Below are 21494 nucleotides of genomic sequence, written 5' to 3' on the forward strand. Positions count from 1 at the left end.
AACCACCAGTCCCGCCTCCCATCATCGGCTCTGGTACAGACCGTATAAGTCTGCCCTCCCCTATCCTAGCCTCCCAACCACCAACCCCTCTTTCCCCCACCTGCTCCGCCACCCAATTTCAGCTAAACTTCCTGCAGGCGAAGATCTGCTATTTATAAGGTATGCAGGAGTTGGGACTTTTCACCTTGGGAATCTCTGCCGGCCACATCATAGGTGTGCTGCTACTGGTGGGCCTGAGCTCACCCAAGCCCACCCTTGGCTACGCATTTGTTAGCACACATTCATTAACAAGCTTTAAAAAATGTAGGGCCCCTTTTACTAAGGGGATCTTTTTGCTAAGCCGCAGTAGAAATCAGCTGGCATTAAATGCCGGGACGCCCATAGGAATATTATGAGCATCTCGATGTTTAGTGGTAGCTGATTTCTACTGCGCGCTAAAAGCGCTACCATGGCTTATTAAAAGACCCACTTAACGCTAATGGACAGCAGCACATGTTATCTGCCACCATGGCCATATGTGCAGTAATGGCAAATGGTGCGCTGGAATACCATTAGCACATGAACAGAAGGGAGTCCTCTGTGCAAAATTAACATGTTAACCTATTAATTAGCACAGGTACAACCTGTTTGCGTGTGTTGAATTCTAACATGGTGTAAGATGGTGACAGCTTTGTAGATGGAGTGAGTCACAGAGTTTACCTTCACCTATTTATTACCTGACTCCAACATGACAATGAAGAGGAAGGGTATCTTTGGCATGATTTGGGCTAGGGTTACCATACGTCCGGATTTACCCGGACATGTCCTCTTTTTGAGGACATATCTGGGCATCTGGACGGATTTGGCCAGCCTGCCTATTTGTCTGGATTTCTGGACAAACGGGCTGGCTGGCGGGCGCGGGACTCCTCTCCCCTATTCTACTCTACTATCCCTGGTGGTCTAGAGATACCTCTTCGTCTTTGGGGCAGGAAAGAGCCCCCTCTTTCCTGCCTGGAGCGCTGCTGCTACCTGCCCTGCATACTGTGAGTCCAGCTCTCAGCGTTTCAAAATGGCCGCCGAGAGTTGAAGCAGCCTCGTGAGACTTCAACTCTCGGCGGCCATTTTGAAACACCGAGAGCCGGACTCACAGGATGCAGGGCATCTGGCAGCAGCGCTCCTGGCAGGAAAGAGGGGGCTCTTTACTGCCCCGAAGAGGTACCTCTAGACCACCAGGGATAGTAGAGTAAGGGGAGGGGAGGTGACGGGGGAGGGAAGGTGATGGGGGAGGGGAATATGCGTCAGTGACGGGGCAGGGGATGTGAAAGGGGCGGGGCAAGTGTCCTCTTTTTATGAGGACAAAAAATGGTAACCCTAATTTGGGCAGATTACACCACTGTAGCCAGGCTTGGCTGGGCAACTGTTGAAAGACATTCCAACGAGAGTGTCAGGATCTCTATTAGTATGTGAAGTCTCTCTGACCCCTGAGAAATGCAGCGCCCCAGTGAAACCCTGAACTTTGATTCCAGGTAGGGTTACCATATTTGCCCTAAGAAAAAAAGATGACACGTGCTACACCCTCCTGTTACACCCACCCAGCCCCGGCGAGGCTGTAGACCTCTCTTTCTCTCGGTGCCAATTCAAAATGGCCGCTGAGAGTTCAAGCAGTGACCTTGCAAGACTGATGTGGAAGTCTCATGAGGCCGCCACTTGAACTCTCGGCAGCCACTTTGAATCGGCGCCGGGATGGGAGGCAGCAAGACAGTCTGCAGCCACGCCAGGTAGGAAAGAGGGGGCTCTTTCCTGCCCCAAAGAGGTCACTAGACCACCAGGGCACTACAGTAATATAAAGGAGGGGAGGAGAGGACAACCTTAGGCCTGTCTGCCTGCTAGCCAGCCAGCCAGCCAGCTGACCTGCCCGTTCGCAAATCCTGACAAAAGGGCAGGCTGGCAAAACCCGCCCAGTTGCTCAGCCGTGTCCTCAAAATAAGGACATGTCCAGGTAAAACCGGGCATATGGTAACCCTAATCAACTACCTTTTTCTGGAACCAGTGCCGAAGTGAGGGCGGCTGAGACCCGGGGCGGGTCGCCGCTGTGCACCCCCCCTCCACGGCACACCCCCTCCCCCGGAGTGCATTCTTACTTGCGGGGGATAAGCGGGAGGCCGATCCGCCCCGAGTGCACGTCGCTGGGAGCTGCGTCGGCTCCGCTGGTTCCCTGCTCTCTCTACCCCGGAACAGGAAGTAACCTGTTCCAGGGCAGAGGGAGCAGGGAACCAGCGGGGCCGACTCCCCCCCCCCCCCCCCAGAGCGTGCACCTGGGGCGGACCGCCCCTCCTACGCCACTGTCTGGAACTATTGCAAAACATTAGATCAGGGAAACAAACTTCTCAACGCTGAAGCTTTACAGGTGGCCTTATTAACGGATAATTTTCTAATTCTTCCTCTTTTCCTTCTGCCAGTAGCCTCTCTCTACATTCTCCAACTGTTTAACCAGGACTAAGAACTCCCCTCCCATCTGAACTCTTTGTTTCCCTTCACATGGTGGTCAACCTCTTCTTTCTCTTCCCCTTCCCTGATGAATAATAGTTTCTCAGAGGAAGATGCATTAAAAGTCATCGGTAATTCCCGTTCCCTACCGATTCTATAGCGAATCGGTAGGGAACGGGAATTCACTAAGGAAAGGGAATGCAAATGAGCTACTCGTTGTAGCTCCGTTGCATTCACCATTACCTCAGTAGCCAGTCAGAGAATCGGGACGTCCCTTTCGGTTATGCTCTTCTTCTTGGGTCTCTTCAGCCAATCAAAGCGCATCTAGCTTGCTGGTGTCAGCTACACACACTCTGATTGGCTGAAGAGACCTGGAAGAGGAGCATAATGGAAAGGGACGTCCCGAACTCCGGATCAACTCGCAGGTCCCGGATTCCCTAATCCCTTCTCGCTGCTACAGAAGGTGAGCAGCGCAGGGGAGACAAAACTAAAAAAAACGGCGAAAAGACGTCCCTCACAAGCACAGGCAGAGTACGTCCATAAAGGACGCCCCTCACGTGCGCTCGCTGCTTTTTTTTTTTCTTCCTTTTTTAATTTTTTGGGGGCTCTTTTCCTTTCCGATTCCCTCACAGGAGCCCTAACGAGAGGTGCAGACCTCACGTTAGGGTTTCCACGGTAAGGGAATCGGAAAAACGGTAGTGCATCTCATTATAATAGCCTTTAGACAATTTGCATTCCGTTTTCGTTGCCTGCTACCCGCGACTGGAAGAATGCCCTTGGTGCATGCCCCGGTAAACTACTTGCGTTTTAAACTGCCTGGAACCAGTTTAAAACGCAAGTTGTGGGCTCCTTAGGTTTTGTGCATCTGGCTCTCAGTCTCCTCCTGTTACTGCAACCTCAACTCTAAGTGCATGTCAGCTGGATAAGAAGAAACTGATGCTTACTGTTAGTGCTGCTCCCAGGAGGTTTCTTTTTCATCAGGAACCACAACTCATGCATTATATAGTGAGGAGCAGGAGCCCCCCCCCCCCCCCCCCCCCCCACAGTGTACTAAAGCTTAGCTCCAGTAATCTGCAGCAGGGCCCATTTTATTCCTATGGGCTCTATTGCAGCAGGTAACTTGAGATAAGCTTTAGTAAGCACCCTCCCCCTTCCTAAAACACTGACAGATTTCTCTAGAAACGAAAGTGAAACTGTCTCTCTCTCTTTCCCAAGTTACTTATTGTCATGGCTGCTGCAAGCTCTGCAGAGAATCTCCAAGAGGAGGCTACTTGCTCAGTCTGCCTGGATTATTTTAAAGATCCAGTGATCGTGGCAGCATGCGGACACGACTTCTGTCGTTCTTGCATTACCCAGTGCTGGGAGGGCTTGGATGCAAATTTTACCTGCCCTCAGTGCCGAGAAACCTTCCAGCAAAGAGTCCTCATTCCCAACAGGAAGCTGGCCAATGTGACAGAGATAACAAAGCAGCTACTTCAGAAGACAGTGAGAAAGGATTCATGCTGTGAGAAGCATAATGAGGTTTTAAAACTGTTCTGTGAGCATGATCAGAAACCCATCTGTGTGGTGTGTGGATTTTCTCAGGAGCACAAAGCTCATGCCATGTGTCTTGTAGAGGAAGCTGAGCAGAAATACAAGGTAGGTGACGTGATCCTTATTATTACAGGGTGTCCTGGGATCATCTCAGTCTCATATCGTGATCCCTATGCAGGGTGACACAACGTGGTAAATGCGGTAAAGCACAGCAGGACAGAAAGGAACATTGGTGTGTAAGATCTGCAGGATGCAGGGGGAAAGAGAGGTGCAGAAGATGCTGCTTCACTGGGCCTGCCAGATAGAGGGAAGCAGAGAGAGGTGCTGGACCTGGGGAGGAGGGGAAATGCATGAGATGCTGCTCTGCTGGACCTGGGGGGAGGGTTAGGGACAGACAGGAAGAGATGCTGGACCCAGGATTTAGAGGGATAGATGCTGGACCAGCTGGGGTGGGGGCAATCTTGAAATATGAGAGACAGGGGGAGGCTGAGACTGGATTGGAAGAGAGGGGGGAAAGAGACTGGGCTGTAAGGGAAGTGTGAAAGGAAGAGAGAAGGAGCGATAATTCCCACTGCAGCTCCTTGAGACTCTGGACAAGTCACAACCCTCCACTTCCCACAGACAGGCGACATATCAAATCACATTCCCTTTCCCTTAATGAGCCAATTATTGAGGTTCATTGGCACAAATTTGGATTTTCACATGTTTTGCTTATCCACTGTTCTGTGAAAATATGTGCTCGAATTGTCTTGCATGCAACCCAAAAGAGGTAGTGGCCATGGAAGGCTCATGGGTGGGTCAGGGTTGTTTCAAAAAATTTGGGCCCGGTAATACAGAATATTGTGGCAGCACGCTCAAATAGAGTCCAACAAGCATAAGTCTTGGCACCCAAAGTGAGGTGTGAGAACTGTGCTAATGTGCTATTCTGTAAAGGACATTTAGCCTGGATCACTTTTTATAGAATAAAACTTAGCGTGGATTTTCCCTGGTGCTAAAATATGGGCACCATTTACAGATCTGGCCCTAGGAGACCGCCTAGTCAGGCAGATAAACACATTGGTTATGTACTAGGCATTATCATTTACAGCTGCTTCCAAGCAAGCATAAATATCCTTGCCTTTAATCTAAAAGCAATTTCTGCAGGATTTATACTAACATTTTACAGGTGCCTCACGTGTCTTTATAAATTATGTTAAAAAGAGATACCTTCTCCCTCTAAACCTAGGTGACCAGTTATAAAATTGCTATCTAACTGTACTAAAAAGCTTAAATGCTTCGAAGCTCATAAATTGCAGATAACTCATTACTCCTCAGAAGAAAATTGTGCTGTCTGTATTAATGGATGTTCTGCTTTCATAGGCAGATCTTGAGCAGTGTCTTCAGCAGCTGAGAAGCAAGCTGACGGATATTCAAACACAGCAATCCAATGAAGAAGAAAACATTGTGAAAGTGAAGGTTTGTTTTTGTTTTAATTTAGAGCACACATTAGATCACATTGGTGATCTGCAAGGGCCAACTTCTAGTGGAATAGCAACATTCCATGTAGAATCTCCAATAGTATCTATTTTATTTTTGTTACATTTGTACCCCGCGCTCTCACTCATGGCAGGCTCAATAGGGCTTACATGGGGCAATGGAGTGTTAAATGACTTGCCCAGAGTCACAAGGAGCTGCCTGTGCCTGAAGTGGGAATCAAACTCAGTTCCTCAGGACCAAAGTCCACCACCCTAACCACTAGGCCACTCCTCCACTGTTGCTACTATTTGAGATTCTATATGGAATGTTGCTATTCCAACATTCCATGTAGAAGTCGGCCCTTGTACATCACCAATGTGGCCGCGCAGGCTTCTGCTTCTGTGAGTCTGACGTCCTGCACGTACGTGCAGGACGTCAGACTCACAGAAACAGAAGCCTGCGCAGCCTTCTACATGGAATGTTGCTAGTGGAATAGCAACATTCCATGTAGAATCTCCAATATTCCATGTAGAATCTCCAATAGTATCTATTTTATTTTTGTTACATTTGTACCCTGTGCTTTCCCACTCATGGCAGGCTCAATGCGGCTTACATGGGGCAATGGAGGGTTAAGTGACTTGCCCAGAGTCACAAAGAGCTGCCTGTGCCTGAAGTGGAAATCGAACTCAGTTCCTCAGGACCAAAGTCCACCACCCTAACCACTAGGCCACTCCTCCACTGTTGCTACTATTTGAGATTCTACATGGAATGTTGCTATTCCACTAGAAGTCGGCCCTTGCAGATCACCAATGTGGCCGCGCAGGCTTCTGCTTCTGTGAGTCTGACGTCCTGCACGTCAGACTCACAGAAACAGAAGCCTGCGCAGCCTTCTACATGGAATGTTGCTAGTGGAATAGCAACATTCCATGTAGAATCTCCAATAATAGCACATTCCACGTACAATCTCCAATAGTAGCAACATTCCATGTAGAATCTCCAATAGTATCTATTTTATTTTTGTTACCTTTGTACCCTGCGCTTTCCCACTCATGGCAGGCTCAATGCGGCTTACATGGGGCAATGGAGGGTTAAGTGACTTGCCCAGAGTCACAAGGAGCTGCCTGTGCCTGAAGTGGGAATCCAACCCAGTTCCCCAGGACCAAAGTCCACCACCCTAACCACTAGGCCACTCCTCCACTCTTGCTACTATTTGAGATTCATGCTGTGATTCATGGTATAGTTGCACCTCTTTGTTTCCTGTTGACATTGGGGTTTTTTTTTTTTGAAGATACAAGAAGAGACTCAGAGGAAGAGAATCACTTCTGAGTTTGAGGAGATGCGCCAGTTTCTGAATGTGGAGGAGCAGGTCTTCCTCGCTAAACTGAAACAGGAGGAGAAGGAGATTCTACAGACACTGAATGCAAACATCAGCCAACTTAAAGAACAAAGCTCATCCTTGAAGGAACAGATAGCAGAGATCGAGGAGAAGTGTCAGCAGCCAGCAATAGAATTCCTGAATGTGAGAAATGTTTATGAATCATTTGAATCTGTTGTATAAATATAGTGCATTTATTGAACTGAAGAGGGTGGGAGGCTGGAATGGGATGGATAAGGAGGAAGGCAGGTTTTTCATGGGCCCGTATGTTCCGTTCCTTAAGGGTATGATCGCCCGATTGCATTTTTTGACAAGCAAGTAGTGCTGGGATCCTCACCCATAGTTGGGCGTGAGGATTTACACCAACTGAAACCTGGTGTAAATCCTTGCACGTAAATTAGGCTCAGGTCTCCCAAATTCTCTAATACTGCACATATCCTTGGTGAACACCCCTGGCCCACCTATGGTGGGTCACACCCCCTTTTCAGTTCCACACTAAAAAATTTGTGCACGCATCTCTCTATATAAAACACACCTCCAACATTCTAATGAAGCCATACTCTCCCAACGTTCTAAAAGTGAAGTGGCTAAGATCAATTTTGCTACATGAGTGTCTTGGGTATAACAAAAGAGAGGGAACAAAGTACAAACTAAAGTCCAAACAAAAAAACAGCACCACGGGCCTTTAAAATGGAACAAAGTTCTTTAATGAATGAGCCTTGACCCGACACGGGCCGTGTTTCGGTGACTAGCACCTGCGTCAGGGGTCACAGTGATGACGTGGAAAACTTGGGGAATAACTCGAATATTTTCATCTACAATATTCCTTACCCCACGTCTCATGTAGTAAAAGCTACAAAGCACCAAGGCACTTTCACTTTCTGTATCAAAATGGATGAATGAGTGTCTGCCACGCCCACGTCGAGGGCGGAGCAATGACACCCAATCGCATCGCTTACCCTATTTGACACGTTGGAAGTGCCTTTTCTACAGAGAGATGACGTCCCATTGAAAGGTAGGAGGCGTAGTATGAGGATGTTATAATGCCTTTGTATCGCTCCATGGCACCTTGACTATTGTGTTCAATTCTGGTCGCCGCATCTCAAAAAAGATATAGTGGAATTAGAAAAGGTACAGAGAAGAGCGACGAAAATGATAAAGGGGATGGGAAGATTTTCCTATGAGGAAAGGCTAAAGCAGCTAGGGCTCTTCAGCTTGGAGAAAAGGCTGCTGAGGGGAGATATGATAGAGGTCTATAAAATAATGAGTGGAGTTGAACGGGTAGTTGTGAAGCGTCTGTTTACGCTTTCCAAAAATACTAGGACTAGGGGACATGCGATGAAGCTACAATGTAGTAAATTTAAAACAAATCGGAGAAAAGTTTTCTTCACTCAACATGTAATTAAACTCTGAAATTCATTGCCAGAGAATGTGGTAAAGGCGGTTAGCTTAGTGGAGTTTAAAAATGGTTTGGATAGCTTCCTAAAGGAAAAGTCCATAGACCGTTATTAAATGGACTTGGGGAAAATCCACTATTTCTGGGATAAGCAGTATAGAATGTTTTGTACTTTTTTGGGATCTTGCCAGGTACATAAGTACATAAGTAATGCCACACTGGGAAAAGACCAAGAGTCCATCGAGCCCAGCATCCTGTCCACGACAGCGGCCAATCCAAGCCAAGGGCACCTGGCAAGCTTCCCAAACATACAAACATTCTATATATGTTATTCCTGGAATTGTGGATTTTTCACAAGTCCATTTTGTAGTGGTTTATAGACTTGTCCTTTAGGAAACCGTCTAACCCCTTTTTAAACTCTGCCAAGCTAACAGCCTTCACCACATTCTCTGGCAACGAATTCCAGAGTTTAATTATGCGTTGGGTGAAGAAACATTTTCTCCGATTTGTTTTAAATTTACTACACTGTAGTTTCATCGCATGCCCCCTAGTCCTAGTATTTTTGGAAAGCGTGAACAGACGCTTCACATCCACCTGTTCCACTCCACTCATTATTTTATATACCTCTATCATGTCTCCCCTCAGTCGTCTCTTCTCCAAGCTGAAAAGCCCTAGCCTCCTTAGTCTTTCCTCATAGGGAAGTTGTCCCATCCCCACTATCATTTTAGTCGCCCTTCGCTGCACCTTTTCCAATTCTACTATATCTTTCTTGAGATGCGGCGACCAGAATTGAACACAATACTCAAGGTGCGGTCACACCATGGAGCGATATAACGGATTGGCCACTGTTGGAAACAGGATGCTGGGCTTGATGGACCTTTGGTCTTTCCTAGTATGGCAATACTTATGTACTTAACAAGATAGACACTTTTCAGGTTCATAAATTGCTATGTTTGCCAAAAATAGGATTTAGATGTCATATCAAAAATGCCCCTTTTTGTCTTCTACAGACTAGGAATAACAACTATATGTTCAACAAATCAAAACTCATGAAAACATTTCCTCACCTCCCCCAAGCCCTCCTCTTTTTTTTTTTTTTTTTTTTTGCGGGGGTGGGAGGGAGTGGTTTACATCCGCAAGTACCACAGCAAGATAAATTTGTAACAGCTGCCAGGGGTGTGCTGGTAAATTGTTAACAGGGGGCTCTCTCTCGCCAGCAAAGTAAAAGAGAATTCAGGTGGGGCCCAAGCCCACATTTTGGAATCCATTTGTTAAAGTAGCCATGGAGAACCGGCTCCCAAAATTCTTAAAAACTTAACAAACGGCTCTCGAGAGCCTGCTCCAGCACACCACTGATTACAGCTCCCAACAGCTTTCAAAAAGTGGTTTCATTTTGACAGATTTCATGGTGGTCAATCTTTCCATTAGAATAACATAATGCAATCTTTAGTACCACTTCTTTATAGCAGGCAACTATACAAAATGTTTTGATTTTGTAGTTCTATCATGTGATAGCCTTCATTTAACCAACACCGAGCTGGTGTTAAGTGGCATGCCCAGTATTTTAGTGATTTTAAATACATCAATTATTGAGTACATGGGATTAATAAGAAAATCTGTTATTAATATATCTTTTGAGTGTTACTGAACACTGTTCTTTTTCTCTGCAGAGGGTGATAGACGTATTACACAGGTATGAATTTGTTACTTTCTATGCTATGGGATAGTTCTCTGAGTTCCCTGTTTGAGATGGAAGTTCGAAGTTATTCAATAAACTCTGAAGAACTAGGCTCACAGACTCCACATAAAATACCACCAATAGTCTGTTTATTGGCACGCAATATATATTTTATTATTATAAAATAGGAAAAGACTTCAGTAAAGTAGTGCTACCTTCTTCCTTTCTTTCTTAGTAGCTACTACAACCAACCATCATCAGTCAAAAACCTCCCTTTTCCCATACTTATCTAAATTTTTACTTAAATTGTTCACTTTTTTAATTAAATAGTTCACTCTTTTCTCTGAAGTAGATCAAAAGGTTAAACTTAGCTTTAATTTATTTTAGTTACATTTGTATCCCGCGCTTTCCCACTCATGGCAGGCTCAATGCGGCTTACATGGGGCAATGGAGGGTTAAGTGACTTGCCCAGAGTCACAAGGAGCTGCCTGTGCCTGAAGTGGGAATCGAACTCAGTTCCTCAGTTCCCCAGGACCAAAGTCCACCACCCTAACCACTAGGCCACTCCTCCACTGTTGCTACTATTTGAGATTCTACATGGAATGTTGCTATTCCACCAATGTGGCCGCGCAGGCTTCTGCTTCTGTGAGTCTGACGTCCTGCACGTACGTGCAGGACGTCAGACTCACAGAAACAGAAGCCTGCGCAGCCTTCTACATGGAATGTTGCTAGTGGAATAGCAACATTCCATCTAGAATCTCCAATAGTAGCAACATTCCATCTAGAATCTCCAGTAGTATCTATTTTATTTTTGCTATATTTGTACCCTGCGCTTTCCCACTCATGGCAGGCTCAATGCGGCTTACATGGGGCAATGGAGGGTTAAGTGACTTGCCCAGAGTCACAAGGAGCTGCCTGTGCCTGAAGTGGGAATCGAATTCAGTTCCCCAGGACCAAAGTCCACCACCCTAACCACTAGGCCACTCCTCCACTGTTGCTACTATTTGAGATTCTACATGGAATGTTGCTATTCCACCAATGTGGCCGCGCAGGATTCTGCTTCTGTGAGTCTGACGTCCTGCACGTACGTGCAGGACGTCAGACTCACAGAAACAGAAGCCTGCGCAGCCTTCTACATGGAATGTTGCTAGTGGAATAGCAACATTCCATGTAGAATCTCCAATAGTAGCAACATTCCATGTAGAATCTCCAGTAGTATCTATTTTATTTTTGCTACATTTGTACCCTGCGCTTTCCCACTCATGGCAGGCTCAATGCGGCTTACATGGGGCAATGGAGGGTTAAGTGACTTGCCCAGAGTCACAAGGAGCTGCCTGTGCCTGAAGTGGGAATCAAACTCAGTTCCTCAGTTCCCCAGGACCAAAGTCCACCACCCTAACCACTAGGCCACTCCTCCACTGTTGCTACTATTTGAGATTCTACATGGAATGTTGCTATTCCACCAATGTGGCCGTGCAGGATTCTGCTTCTGTGAGTCTGACGTCCTGCACGTACGTGCAGGACGTCAGACTCACAGAAACAGAAGCCTGCGCAGCCTTCTACATGGAATGTTGCTAGTGGAATAGCAACATTCCATGTAGAATCTCCAATAGTAGCAACATTCCATGTAGAATCTCCAGTAGTATCTATTTTATTTTTGCTACATTTGTACCCTGCGCTTTCCCACTCATGGCAGGCTCAATGCGGCTTACATGGGGCAATGGAGGGTTAAGTGACTTGCCCAGAGTCACAAGGAGCTGCCTGTGCCTGAAGTGGGAATCCAACTCAGTTCCTCAGGACCAAAGTCCACCACCCTAACCACTAGGCCACTCCTCATCTCTTCTGACTGACAGTGTTCGCTTCTCAGCTGTCCAAACTAGCGGCTTAAATACAACAATCGCTTAATGGAGCCCCCTCCGTTTCACTAAACATACCTTCTTTAGGAGCTGCCGCTTTAGCCTAGCATCTTTTCTGCTGTATGTTCAGTCGACCTGTTTTCACCTGCATCTCTCTCGACTAACTGGCATTTCTTCAATGTCTTGCCACATAGAATTGGTGGCTAGATTAAACCACTGAGAATGTGTTCTTCTTGTAGGGGCAGCTCCATGAATTTTCCACAGCCAGAAGTCGTTCATTGTGGGCTTAAAAAGACCAGCAGTGGTGTCATGTGCCAAAACATTGCTCTGAATAATATAAAAAAGAAACTAAAAGGTAAGAACAACACAGCCGTTTCTATGTTTGTTCAGTATGAAATATTTTCATGCACGAAAGTAAATATTTTCATAGAGGGCCATCTGAGTGCAACAATTTTCCTTCGCTATTTTTCTTTGCATACAGTATCCTCTCACAAAAAAGGAATCCCATCTCAAAAATCTGTCTTTCTGCCAGGTACAATATGGCCCAGATGCACTAAACCTTAACGACCCTTTACTGACCCTTAACGAAGAAATTTTCAACCGTAGCATGCATCAAAGGCCACTTTCCGACCACGCTAGCAGCTAACGAAAACGGAATGCAAACGAGAAACTATCATTGAAATGTGGACAGTTCGGAATGCACTAACCATACCGACGATTGCAACGAATCATCTACTGTCCGAAATTTAACGTGAGCTCAGACCTGTCGTTAAGGCCTGAGCTGTCATCTCCCCGCTGCCCCCTGCACCTTAAAAATCCCCTGGTGTGTTTAAAAAGAAAAGTGAGATGAAGGACAGGGAGATATGCATGGTGATAAAAGGGTGACAAAGCAGTACAATCTCCTTGTCCCTCATCCACCCGGCCCTCCTTATCCCTCACGTAACCCACCCTCATCCTGTTAGACTGTCACTGAAATGCTTTGATGTTTCACTCATATACACTGTGTCATGCTCAGCCGCCAGATCCGCACCACTCTTTCTCAGTCTCTTCCTTTCTTTACCAAGCACGCCCTTCACTCCCGAGTCGACAGTCTGCAATCAGGGTCTCCGGACAACAGGCAAATCACCAGAAGTGCTTTATTATCTCCTGAGTACATTTACTCTGCTTTAAGGCTTCACAGGCCTTTCCCTCTCCTCAGCGTAGCTCCACTTTTAAACACAGTTCATTGGAGCCCTGCTTGCAATACAGTTCAGCTTGGGCCTGCTTTCCACACAGTTCACTTTGGCCCTGCTTTCAATATGGTTTTCCCCAGCACTGCTTCTAATCCAGTACTTAGTAGCACTGCTCTTTCCCACAGTTAATGAGCACTGCTCACAATTCAGTTCAGTTAGCAATGTTTTCCTCCTCAATTCAGTTTTAGCACTGCTTTCAAACACAGTTTAGTTTAGCATTGCCTTCAAACACAGTTCATCTTAGAAATGAAATTAAACAGTTCAATTCAGTGGCAATATGGTCTAAGTCACTTTCTCACTCTTAGACCTAATGACCCACCTCCCTCGTTTGTCAGCACAAAACCGCCTGACATCCACCCACTGGGTCAATTCACCAAGGCTTCATTCACTCTCTCCAGTTCAGTTCATAACTCACTTTAAGAGCCCTCCACCAGCACCTCCATTTCCTCCTCATTCTCCCCTCCTTCCACCTCCTCCAGTTCCATTCTCTCCTCCCCTTCCTCCTGGTCTAGGGGCTCCTCCATTCCCCCATCTGATTCCATCTCCCAATCACACCCCGGCTCCTCCCTCCCTTGCATAGATTCTTCTCCCTTCACCTGATCTGTCTGCTGGTGCTGCACTGCCTTCTGGGGCTTGTAGTTTCTTAGCTCCTGGCTTCTCTGACACTGCCCTGCCTTCTGGGCTTTGTAGTTCCTTGGTTCTGAATCTCTCTGGTGCTGCACTGCCTTCTGGGGCTTGTAGTTTCTTTGCTCTTCACAACTGTCATCTACCAACGTTTGCTTATTTCTGATCTGACGAAGAAGGGCCAACCTTCGAGAGCTAATCAAGAAATGTACTAAGTTATGTCCAATAAAAAAGGTATCATCTTATTTTCTTTTCCATATTTTATTTTATTTCTATTGATTACTTTTAAACGTGGACTAACATGGCTACTGCATCTCTCTTTTTCTTACTTAAGATGTAACTAAGCTCTTGGAAATTTGTAATATTGTTGTTTATGTGATGAATCATATGAAAAGTGATACCTTTTGAAAATGAAATGACTTAAAATCATTGGGGAAAACAAATTTTACATAAAATTTTAAAAAAAGTAGAAAATGTGAACTTTTCTATCCAAAATAAGACATAAGGTGACTGGAGGTCAGACTGTATGTCCGCAGTAAGAAGTGGATGTGTATGATGGTGTGATTAGGTTTCAGACTGTGTGTCTGGAGGGGGTAATTAGAGTATATGTGTCAGAGACTGATAGTGTAACGCATTAGTGCTTGCAGTGTGAGTGGTATACAGATCAGACAATACCAATATATTTGTAGCAATTTGATCACTAATGTCCGTACTGTATGTCTTTTTGCACTGCAGGGGGCGCTAAAGTATTCACCCAGCTAGTATCCATGAACTGCAGGCTTATTTCAGATTGTCTAGTAATGAAATGCCTCTTTTCTTTCCCAGTCTCTGAAGTATCTTTGAGTCTGGATCCACAAACGGTTAATCCTTATCTCTTCCTTTCTGGTGATCAGAAAATTGTGAGCTGGGGAAACACTGAACAGGCACTGCAAATGAATCCCAAGAGATTTGATGATTACCCGTGTGTTCTGGGCTCTGAAGGCTTCACCTCTGGGAAACATTACTGGGTAGTCCAGGTGAATAAAGGGATAAACTGGTCTATGGGAGTTGCCAACATGTCTGTGAGCAGGAAGCTTGACAAAAGGACTAACCAGCCATATTTTGTACAAACATATGATGGGTTCAGAACTATTTTGCATGAAAGCATTCCTATAAAGAGAGCCCCCCAGAAAGGGGATATGGAAGAATCACCTGAGAGAGGAATCTGGGCTCTGGAGCATTGGAAAGGCCAGTACCAAGCTCTCAGCAACCCTGTGACCCCTCTGAGCCTGATCAAACCCCAGATCCTGGGAATGTATCTGGATTATGATGGAGGAGAGCTGTCCTTTTACAATGCAGATACCGAAGAGCACATTTATACTTTTACTGCCTCATTTACTGAGAGAATCTTCCCGTACTTCTGTGTATGGAGTGGAACTCTAAAGATCTTTTGATCTTCTCAGCTTCAGAAACCAGTTAAAACCATTTTTCTTTTCAAAAGCTTTTGAGTCAGTGGGAGGTTTCATGGGTTTATGAGGTGGAGGGGAAGTACATGGCTATGGAAACAATTTTTATTGTTTTGTTTGTAGATATGAAGTTTGTGATGTATTTTATTACTTTGTAATCCACCAAGAATGCAGGATTGTGCGGAATAGACTTTTCAAATAAATACATTCAACAGTAATTGCTTTATTCTTCTTAGGAAGTCCTCACATATTATCTGCATTATCTTAAGTCTCAAATACTGCCAAAGCTGACATAAAAGGCAATCTTCTAACAATGTGCCAATATTTTAAGCACAGTGGAGCCAGTATTCAGACCGCGGGAGGCAGCCTAACTCCCTTGGTTGGCGGTGAGACTGGATATTTCAATGACGCAATGAATATTTACAGATAGCCAGTTATATCATGCAGACCAAGAATATTCAGGAATGTTTAATTGCTCGCACATTCTTTAACTAGTGACTGATAAACTCTGTGTAATGTAATAGGTCAGGCTGTTTTTAGTTTATCCATTTATGAGTTCATTAATGTACTAGAAAACCCCATGTTTTTATCTTTAAAAGTGAGGGTCCTTCTTACCTCATGGCGTGTTTCTTGCTTTCTGTGTCACTGATGAATAAAATTCAACAATTTTTTTTTAAAGTTACATTTGTACCCCATGCTTTCCCACTCATGGCAGGCTCAATGCAGCAGGCAATGGAGGGTTAAGGGACTTGCCCAGAGTCACTAGGAGCTGTGCCTGAAGTGGGAATTGAACTCAGTTCCCCAGGACCAGAGTCCACCAACCACTAGGCCACTCCTCCACTAGCAACATTCCATGTTGTTGTTACATTTGTACCCCGCGCTTTCCCACTCATGGCAGGCTCAATGCGGCGAACATATTATATACAGGTACTTATTTGTACCTGGGGCAATGGAGGGTTAAGTGACTTGCCCAGAGTCACAAGGAGCTGTGCCTGAAGTGGGAATCGAACTCAGTTCCCCAGGACCAGAGTTCACCACCCTAACCATTAGGCCACTCCTCCACTCCTTCAGTGATTATCTAAAGAAACTAGTTTCTTGTTGGTTCTTCTGTGCAATGGTATCAGCCCCAACAGAATACCAACATTATCTTGTAAGTTTAGCTCTTTATTTCTAAATAACCCCCTTGTTTACTAAGCCGCTCTAGTGCTGACGCAGCCCATTCACTTTGAATGGGCTGTGTTGGTGTTGCCGTGCGGCAGGCCGTTAGCACAGCTTAGTAAACGGGGATTTAATATTAATACGCAAACAGTTCAAATGAATGCAAAAGTGTTGCAAACATTGGGTGAAAAGATTTGTTCCTGCAAAGTGGATATAGATTGTACCCTGCTGTATTCCTGCACAAAACTTTTATTTCTTTTCGTGTAATTAATATTATTATTACTGTTGTCCGAATACATGCGTTGCAGTTTGCTTCTTTCTGAATAAAGTGCTTCAAGAAAAAAGAAAAAGCGAAAGCTTCACCACAACAGGCTTTTCTGATTTCTTTCTTTATTGTTTGTGTGTGTGTGTGTGTGTTTTAGTGTATGTTTGATTTGCTTACACTATTTATTAATATGGCAAAAGATCATCCCGCAAATTCCTTGATCTGCACTTCCCCAGTTGCAAAGGAATGAAATACAAACTAATGCATGTGTCAAACTTCACCTACTTCAGCACAACTTGAAATCGATACACGAAATAACGAACCTCCGCGTACTACTGAAGACCCATCTCTTTGAAAGAGCATACCAAAAAGATCAACCCAATTGAATATGCACGCCTATTTAATTTTAGAACTGTCTCCTAAAATCTGCTCGTATACGACTACTTTGCGTTTCTCATCATGCTGACCAAGATCATGCAATACTAAATGTTTATATTACTAACATTCTTCCACTACTCATGATGTATTGTAAGCCACTTTGAGCCTGCAAAGAGGTGGGATAAGGTGGGATACAAATGCAACAAATAAATAAAATAAATAAGAATAGCAATACTGGGTAAGACCAATGGTCCATCTAACCCAGTATTCTGCTTCCAACAGTGGCCAATCCAGGTCACAAGTATCTGGCAGAAACCCAAATAGTAGCAATATTCCATGTTACCAATCCCAGGGCAACCAGTGGCTTTTCCATGTCTATCTTAATAGCAGACTATGTGTTTGTCCTCCAGGAACTGATCACTGCACTAACCCTTAGGCTACTCCTCCACTCCAGCATTTGCCCTTCTTAATGTTCAGAAATCAGCTCCAATACAAAGCATGCACCTTCAACATGGAATTGGAATCAGTCAACGCTTTTTCCTAGTAGGCACATCCTCAACTCCTCTGTGTCTGCCTCTCCTTCAACCATGGGCACCTCTTTTTGCTAGCTCTGGCCTATTGTTATAGAATACACCCGGTCCACATGTAATTTAAGCGTCAACATTTACAACAAGTAAAATGTGACTTACATGGACATTGACTAAATTTTAGTTACGTCAACGAGTGCTCATGTATTCAATAAACCTCACAGAAGTTTGGCTTATTCTATAAAGTACATCTAATTCAAGGCTTTTTTTTTTTCATTTTTGGGCTGATTTTTTAGGTGTGATATATTGAATCTAGCCCGAAATGCATGCAGAAGTGTTATTCTATATTAGGCAAATGCCCTTTACAGAATAGCACTTGGCACTAAATTTGCTTAGCGTCCAACTTTCAGCACGATTTATAGAATTCTCATGTGATCTTGACTCCTAATATTAGGCACCAACTTATCGAATAAGGAGATAAAATTCCAACGCATTGCTGTAACAATTCAGGTAAATAAAAAAGCCATATTGTCTCTTCTCTCAAAAATATTAGAACAAGGGTTTCTTTAAAAATTTCCTCAGGGCTATCTTTACTTCCTTGTTTCTTATGCTGTAGATCAGAGGGTTCAACATCGGGATGATAACAGTGTAAATTACAGCCACCACTTTGTCTTGTTCCATGGAATAACTTGAGCTGGGACGTACATACATGAAGGAAATTGTCCCATAGAATAAGGTGACGGCAGTGATGTGGGAAGCACAGGTAGAGAATGCTTTCTTCCTTCCTTCCCCAGAACTGATTTTCAGTATGGTTGACAAAATACAGAAGTAAGAAACAAATATTATTAACAAGCAACACATAGAAATAGAACCAGTAAAGGTATTTAAAAGTGTTTCAATGGTTTTGGTACTGACGCAAGAAAGCTTTAAGAGCGGTGGGAGATCACAGAAAAAGTGGTTGATTTCATTAGATTTACAGTAGGGTAAATGTACTGCTGATATAACGTAGATGCAAGAGTGTAGAAATCCACCAATGTACGATAACACCACCAGCTGTAGGCACAATCTCTTTGACATTTTGGTTGAATAAAGCAATGGATTGTATATGGCAGCATACCGATCGTAAGCCATCACTGCAAGAAGAAGACATTCAGTAGTTCCAAGTGCTGCATAGAAATACAGTTGGGTGGCACAACCAGAAAAGGAAATTGTTGGGTTTGCAACAAGGAAATTGACAAGCATTTGGGGAGCAATGACAGATGAATGACAGGTGTCTACAAATGACAAATTGCTGATGAAAAAGTACATGGGTGTGTGAAGGTGAGGTATGAATCTAATAACTAGAATCATGCCAATGTTTCCTACGAGGGTTAGGATGTAGATTGTTAGAAACACCAGGAACAGTGTAAGCTTTTCCTCTGGGACATCAGTGAATCCTAGAAGAAGGAACCCAGTTACCAAAGTCTGATTTCCAATTTCTGTATCTTGCTCACTGGAAGAAAAATGAAGATGCAAGCAGAAGAATGGACACCAATGTTATGGCACATCAACAGTTTTAATCCTTACGTATTAAGCAGAGACAACTTGGAACTCTAATCTGCAATTCACTGGGTGCTATGATAATTAGCCTAGTTAAGAAAGACTCGGCACAAAGCGATGAGAATTTGCCTGCATATCTCTCAAAGTCAGTTTACAGTACATCTAATTTAAAGTCTATCTGCTGTTTGTGTTGGATCCATTTAAGGATTGTTTTATCCAAGCATATGATTAAAAGTTTTTTTGACCTTTTTTGGGGGGGCCCCTGGTACTTTTTGCTTTTGTTTCTTGGACTTTTGTTTCTACTTTGTTCCCTCTCTTTGCTATATCCACACAAAAACAGAACATTCCTGGAAATGACAAGGAAAACAGCAAAATACCAACATTTCCTGGTGCACACACTTATTGGTTTTATGACCACCACAGCACACTAAGACAAAGTGTTCAAATTTCAATGATACCTAGGCAGTGACGTTTGAGGTGGCCATTGACTTTACGGTCTGATGTTAGCCACATTGAGCCTGCTGGTAGGTGGGAAAATGTGGGGTATAAATGTTATAAATAAATAAAATGGAACGTGCATTGTGCACCTTTAGTATGGGATTATGTTGTCCTACGTGCATCATTTTGCACTTGTCCATTTTAAATTCTATCTGCCAATTAAACACCTCTGAGTCTTGCAAGGTCCTTCTGCAAGTCCACAAAATCTGTTCTTGACCTAATAACTTTGAAATCCTCATAAAGAATGTTCTTCTTCATTCTTTTTGTGTTTCCAAGCTACGCATTTACAATTGATCTAGAAAGACATTCGGTATGGGAAATCTAAGCATGATGGAGATCTCACCTCATAGCAGACTACTGGTATATTCTTGGCGGTAAATGTATTTCTCTCTCTTTCATTAACAACTCATTATCCTTTCCTAAATGTTCTAGAATACCGAAAGTGTAGCAAAGAGAAATATTTCCATCCTCGTTTAATTCAGCTGTGATATTTACGTCTTGTTATGTCAGATGCAGATTCACTTGATGTTGGTGATCAGTTGGGGTATTTAGCTCAACTCTTCATTATATAGTGAATGATATTGTAAACTCCAGTGGGAACAAACAGTAGCAAGGGAATGTCTGCTCATTATTGTATGTAGTCTTAATGCAGAATGCATATCATTTTCACTTCCGTCTCTGGATGGAATCATTTGCTCGAATTTCTACTGAGATTATAAGGTTATACATATAAGAAAGTTGATTTTATATCTTCAGAGATTATTATTAGAGAGCAGTTAAGTAGAAAACAAATAGCAATTTCAAAATTTTAATGTTGAATTACAGAGTTCCACCAAAAATGTACATTTAATAACCTGGCCAACTTCCAGTTAGCCAAGATAATATTCTGGGCAAGGGTGATGAGAGCATCAAAGAGTTTCTTATGATGATCAGGCAGGGATACATAAGGAGATTGTGATTTGAAAATAACTATAGAAGAGTAGTCCATAGTTAAATGGAATATTGATTGAATTATTTTTCATATATTTGACCAAAATGAATGAACACAGTCACATTCATAGAGCATATGTATCAAAGTTCCAACACTACTACTACTACTTATCATTTCTAAAGCGCTACTAGACATATGCAGCGCTGTACACTTGAACATGAAGAGACAGTCCCTGCTCGGCAGAGCTTACAATCTAATTAGGACAAACAGGACAAACAAAAGATAAGGGAATATTAAAGTGAGGATGATAAAATAAGGGTTAGGAGTTAAAAGCAGCATCAAAAAAGTGGGCTTTTAGCTTAGATTTGAAGACGGCCAGAGATGGATTTTGACGTACCGGCTCAGGAAGTCTATTCCAGGCATATGGTGCAGCAAGATAAAAGGAACGGAGTCTAGAGTTAGCGGTGGAGGAGAAGGGTGCAGATAAGAGAGATTTACCCAGTGAACGGCATTCCCAGGGAGGAATGTAGGGAGAGATGAGAGTGGAGAGGTACTGAGGAGCTGCAGAGTGAATGCACTTATAGGTCAATAAGAGGAGTTTGAACTGTATGCAGAAATGGATAGGAAGCCAGTGAAGTGACTTGAGGAGAGGGCTAATATGAGCATAACGACACTGGCGGAATATTAGTCGTGCAGCAGAAGTTTGAACAGATTGAAGAGAAGAGAGATGGCTAAGTGGGAGACCTGTGAGAAGCAAGTTGCAATAGTCTAAGTGAGAGATATTACAACCGAGGCATTACAATGCCAACAGTTATTGGTCTTTGATAAGCCTGCATTATAAAGTTTATTTGGTGTCCAGGTAGTCCTATGATATAACAAGTAAAGTGATTGCTGTGTTAATGCTGAAGCTAGATGTCATTTTAAAATGAAGAATCAGCAACATTAATATCAGTGGATGTTTTAACCATTTGATCTTGATTGCCATATCCTTTTAGATAAGACTATTTATTTGTTACGTTTATATCCCACATTTTCCCACCAATTTGCAGGCTTAATGTGGCTTACATAATACCGTAAAAGCGTTCGCCAAGTCTGGTAGGGAAAGAAATACAAGGTTATGTTGAGGTTGAATAGGTAG

General features: G+C 43.7%; 2 protein-coding genes across 2 annotated transcripts; one reads left to right on the forward strand and one right to left on the reverse strand.

Annotated features, from left to right (window-relative positions):
• The first annotated feature begins 3687 nt into the window (after positions 1-3687).
• Positions 3688-15792, forward strand: LOC115457715 (E3 ubiquitin-protein ligase TRIM39-like). The gene is made up of 6 exons (XM_030187274.1): positions 3688-4104; positions 5359-5454; positions 6743-6973; positions 9896-9918; positions 11999-12114; positions 14441-15792. Exons 1-6 carry the CDS (start codon positions 3694-3696, stop codon positions 15046-15048), a joined length of 1485 nt encoding a protein of 494 aa, XP_030043134.1. The 5' UTR covers positions 3688-3693; the 3' UTR covers positions 15049-15792.
• Positions 15793-17937: 2145 nt separating this feature from the next.
• On the reverse strand, positions 17938-18870 carry LOC115457864 (olfactory receptor 5I1-like). The gene has a single exon (XM_030187527.1). The coding sequence runs from the start codon at positions 18736-18738 to the stop codon at positions 17938-17940; it is 801 nt and encodes a 266-aa protein (XP_030043387.1). The 5' UTR covers positions 18739-18870.
• Positions 18871-21494: the final 2624 nt, after the last annotated feature.

Source organism: Microcaecilia unicolor, chromosome 14 (genome assembly GCF_901765095.1).
Source record: "Microcaecilia unicolor chromosome 14, aMicUni1.1, whole genome shotgun sequence".
Classification (NCBI taxonomy): Eukaryota; Metazoa; Chordata; class Amphibia; order Gymnophiona; family Siphonopidae; genus Microcaecilia; species Microcaecilia unicolor.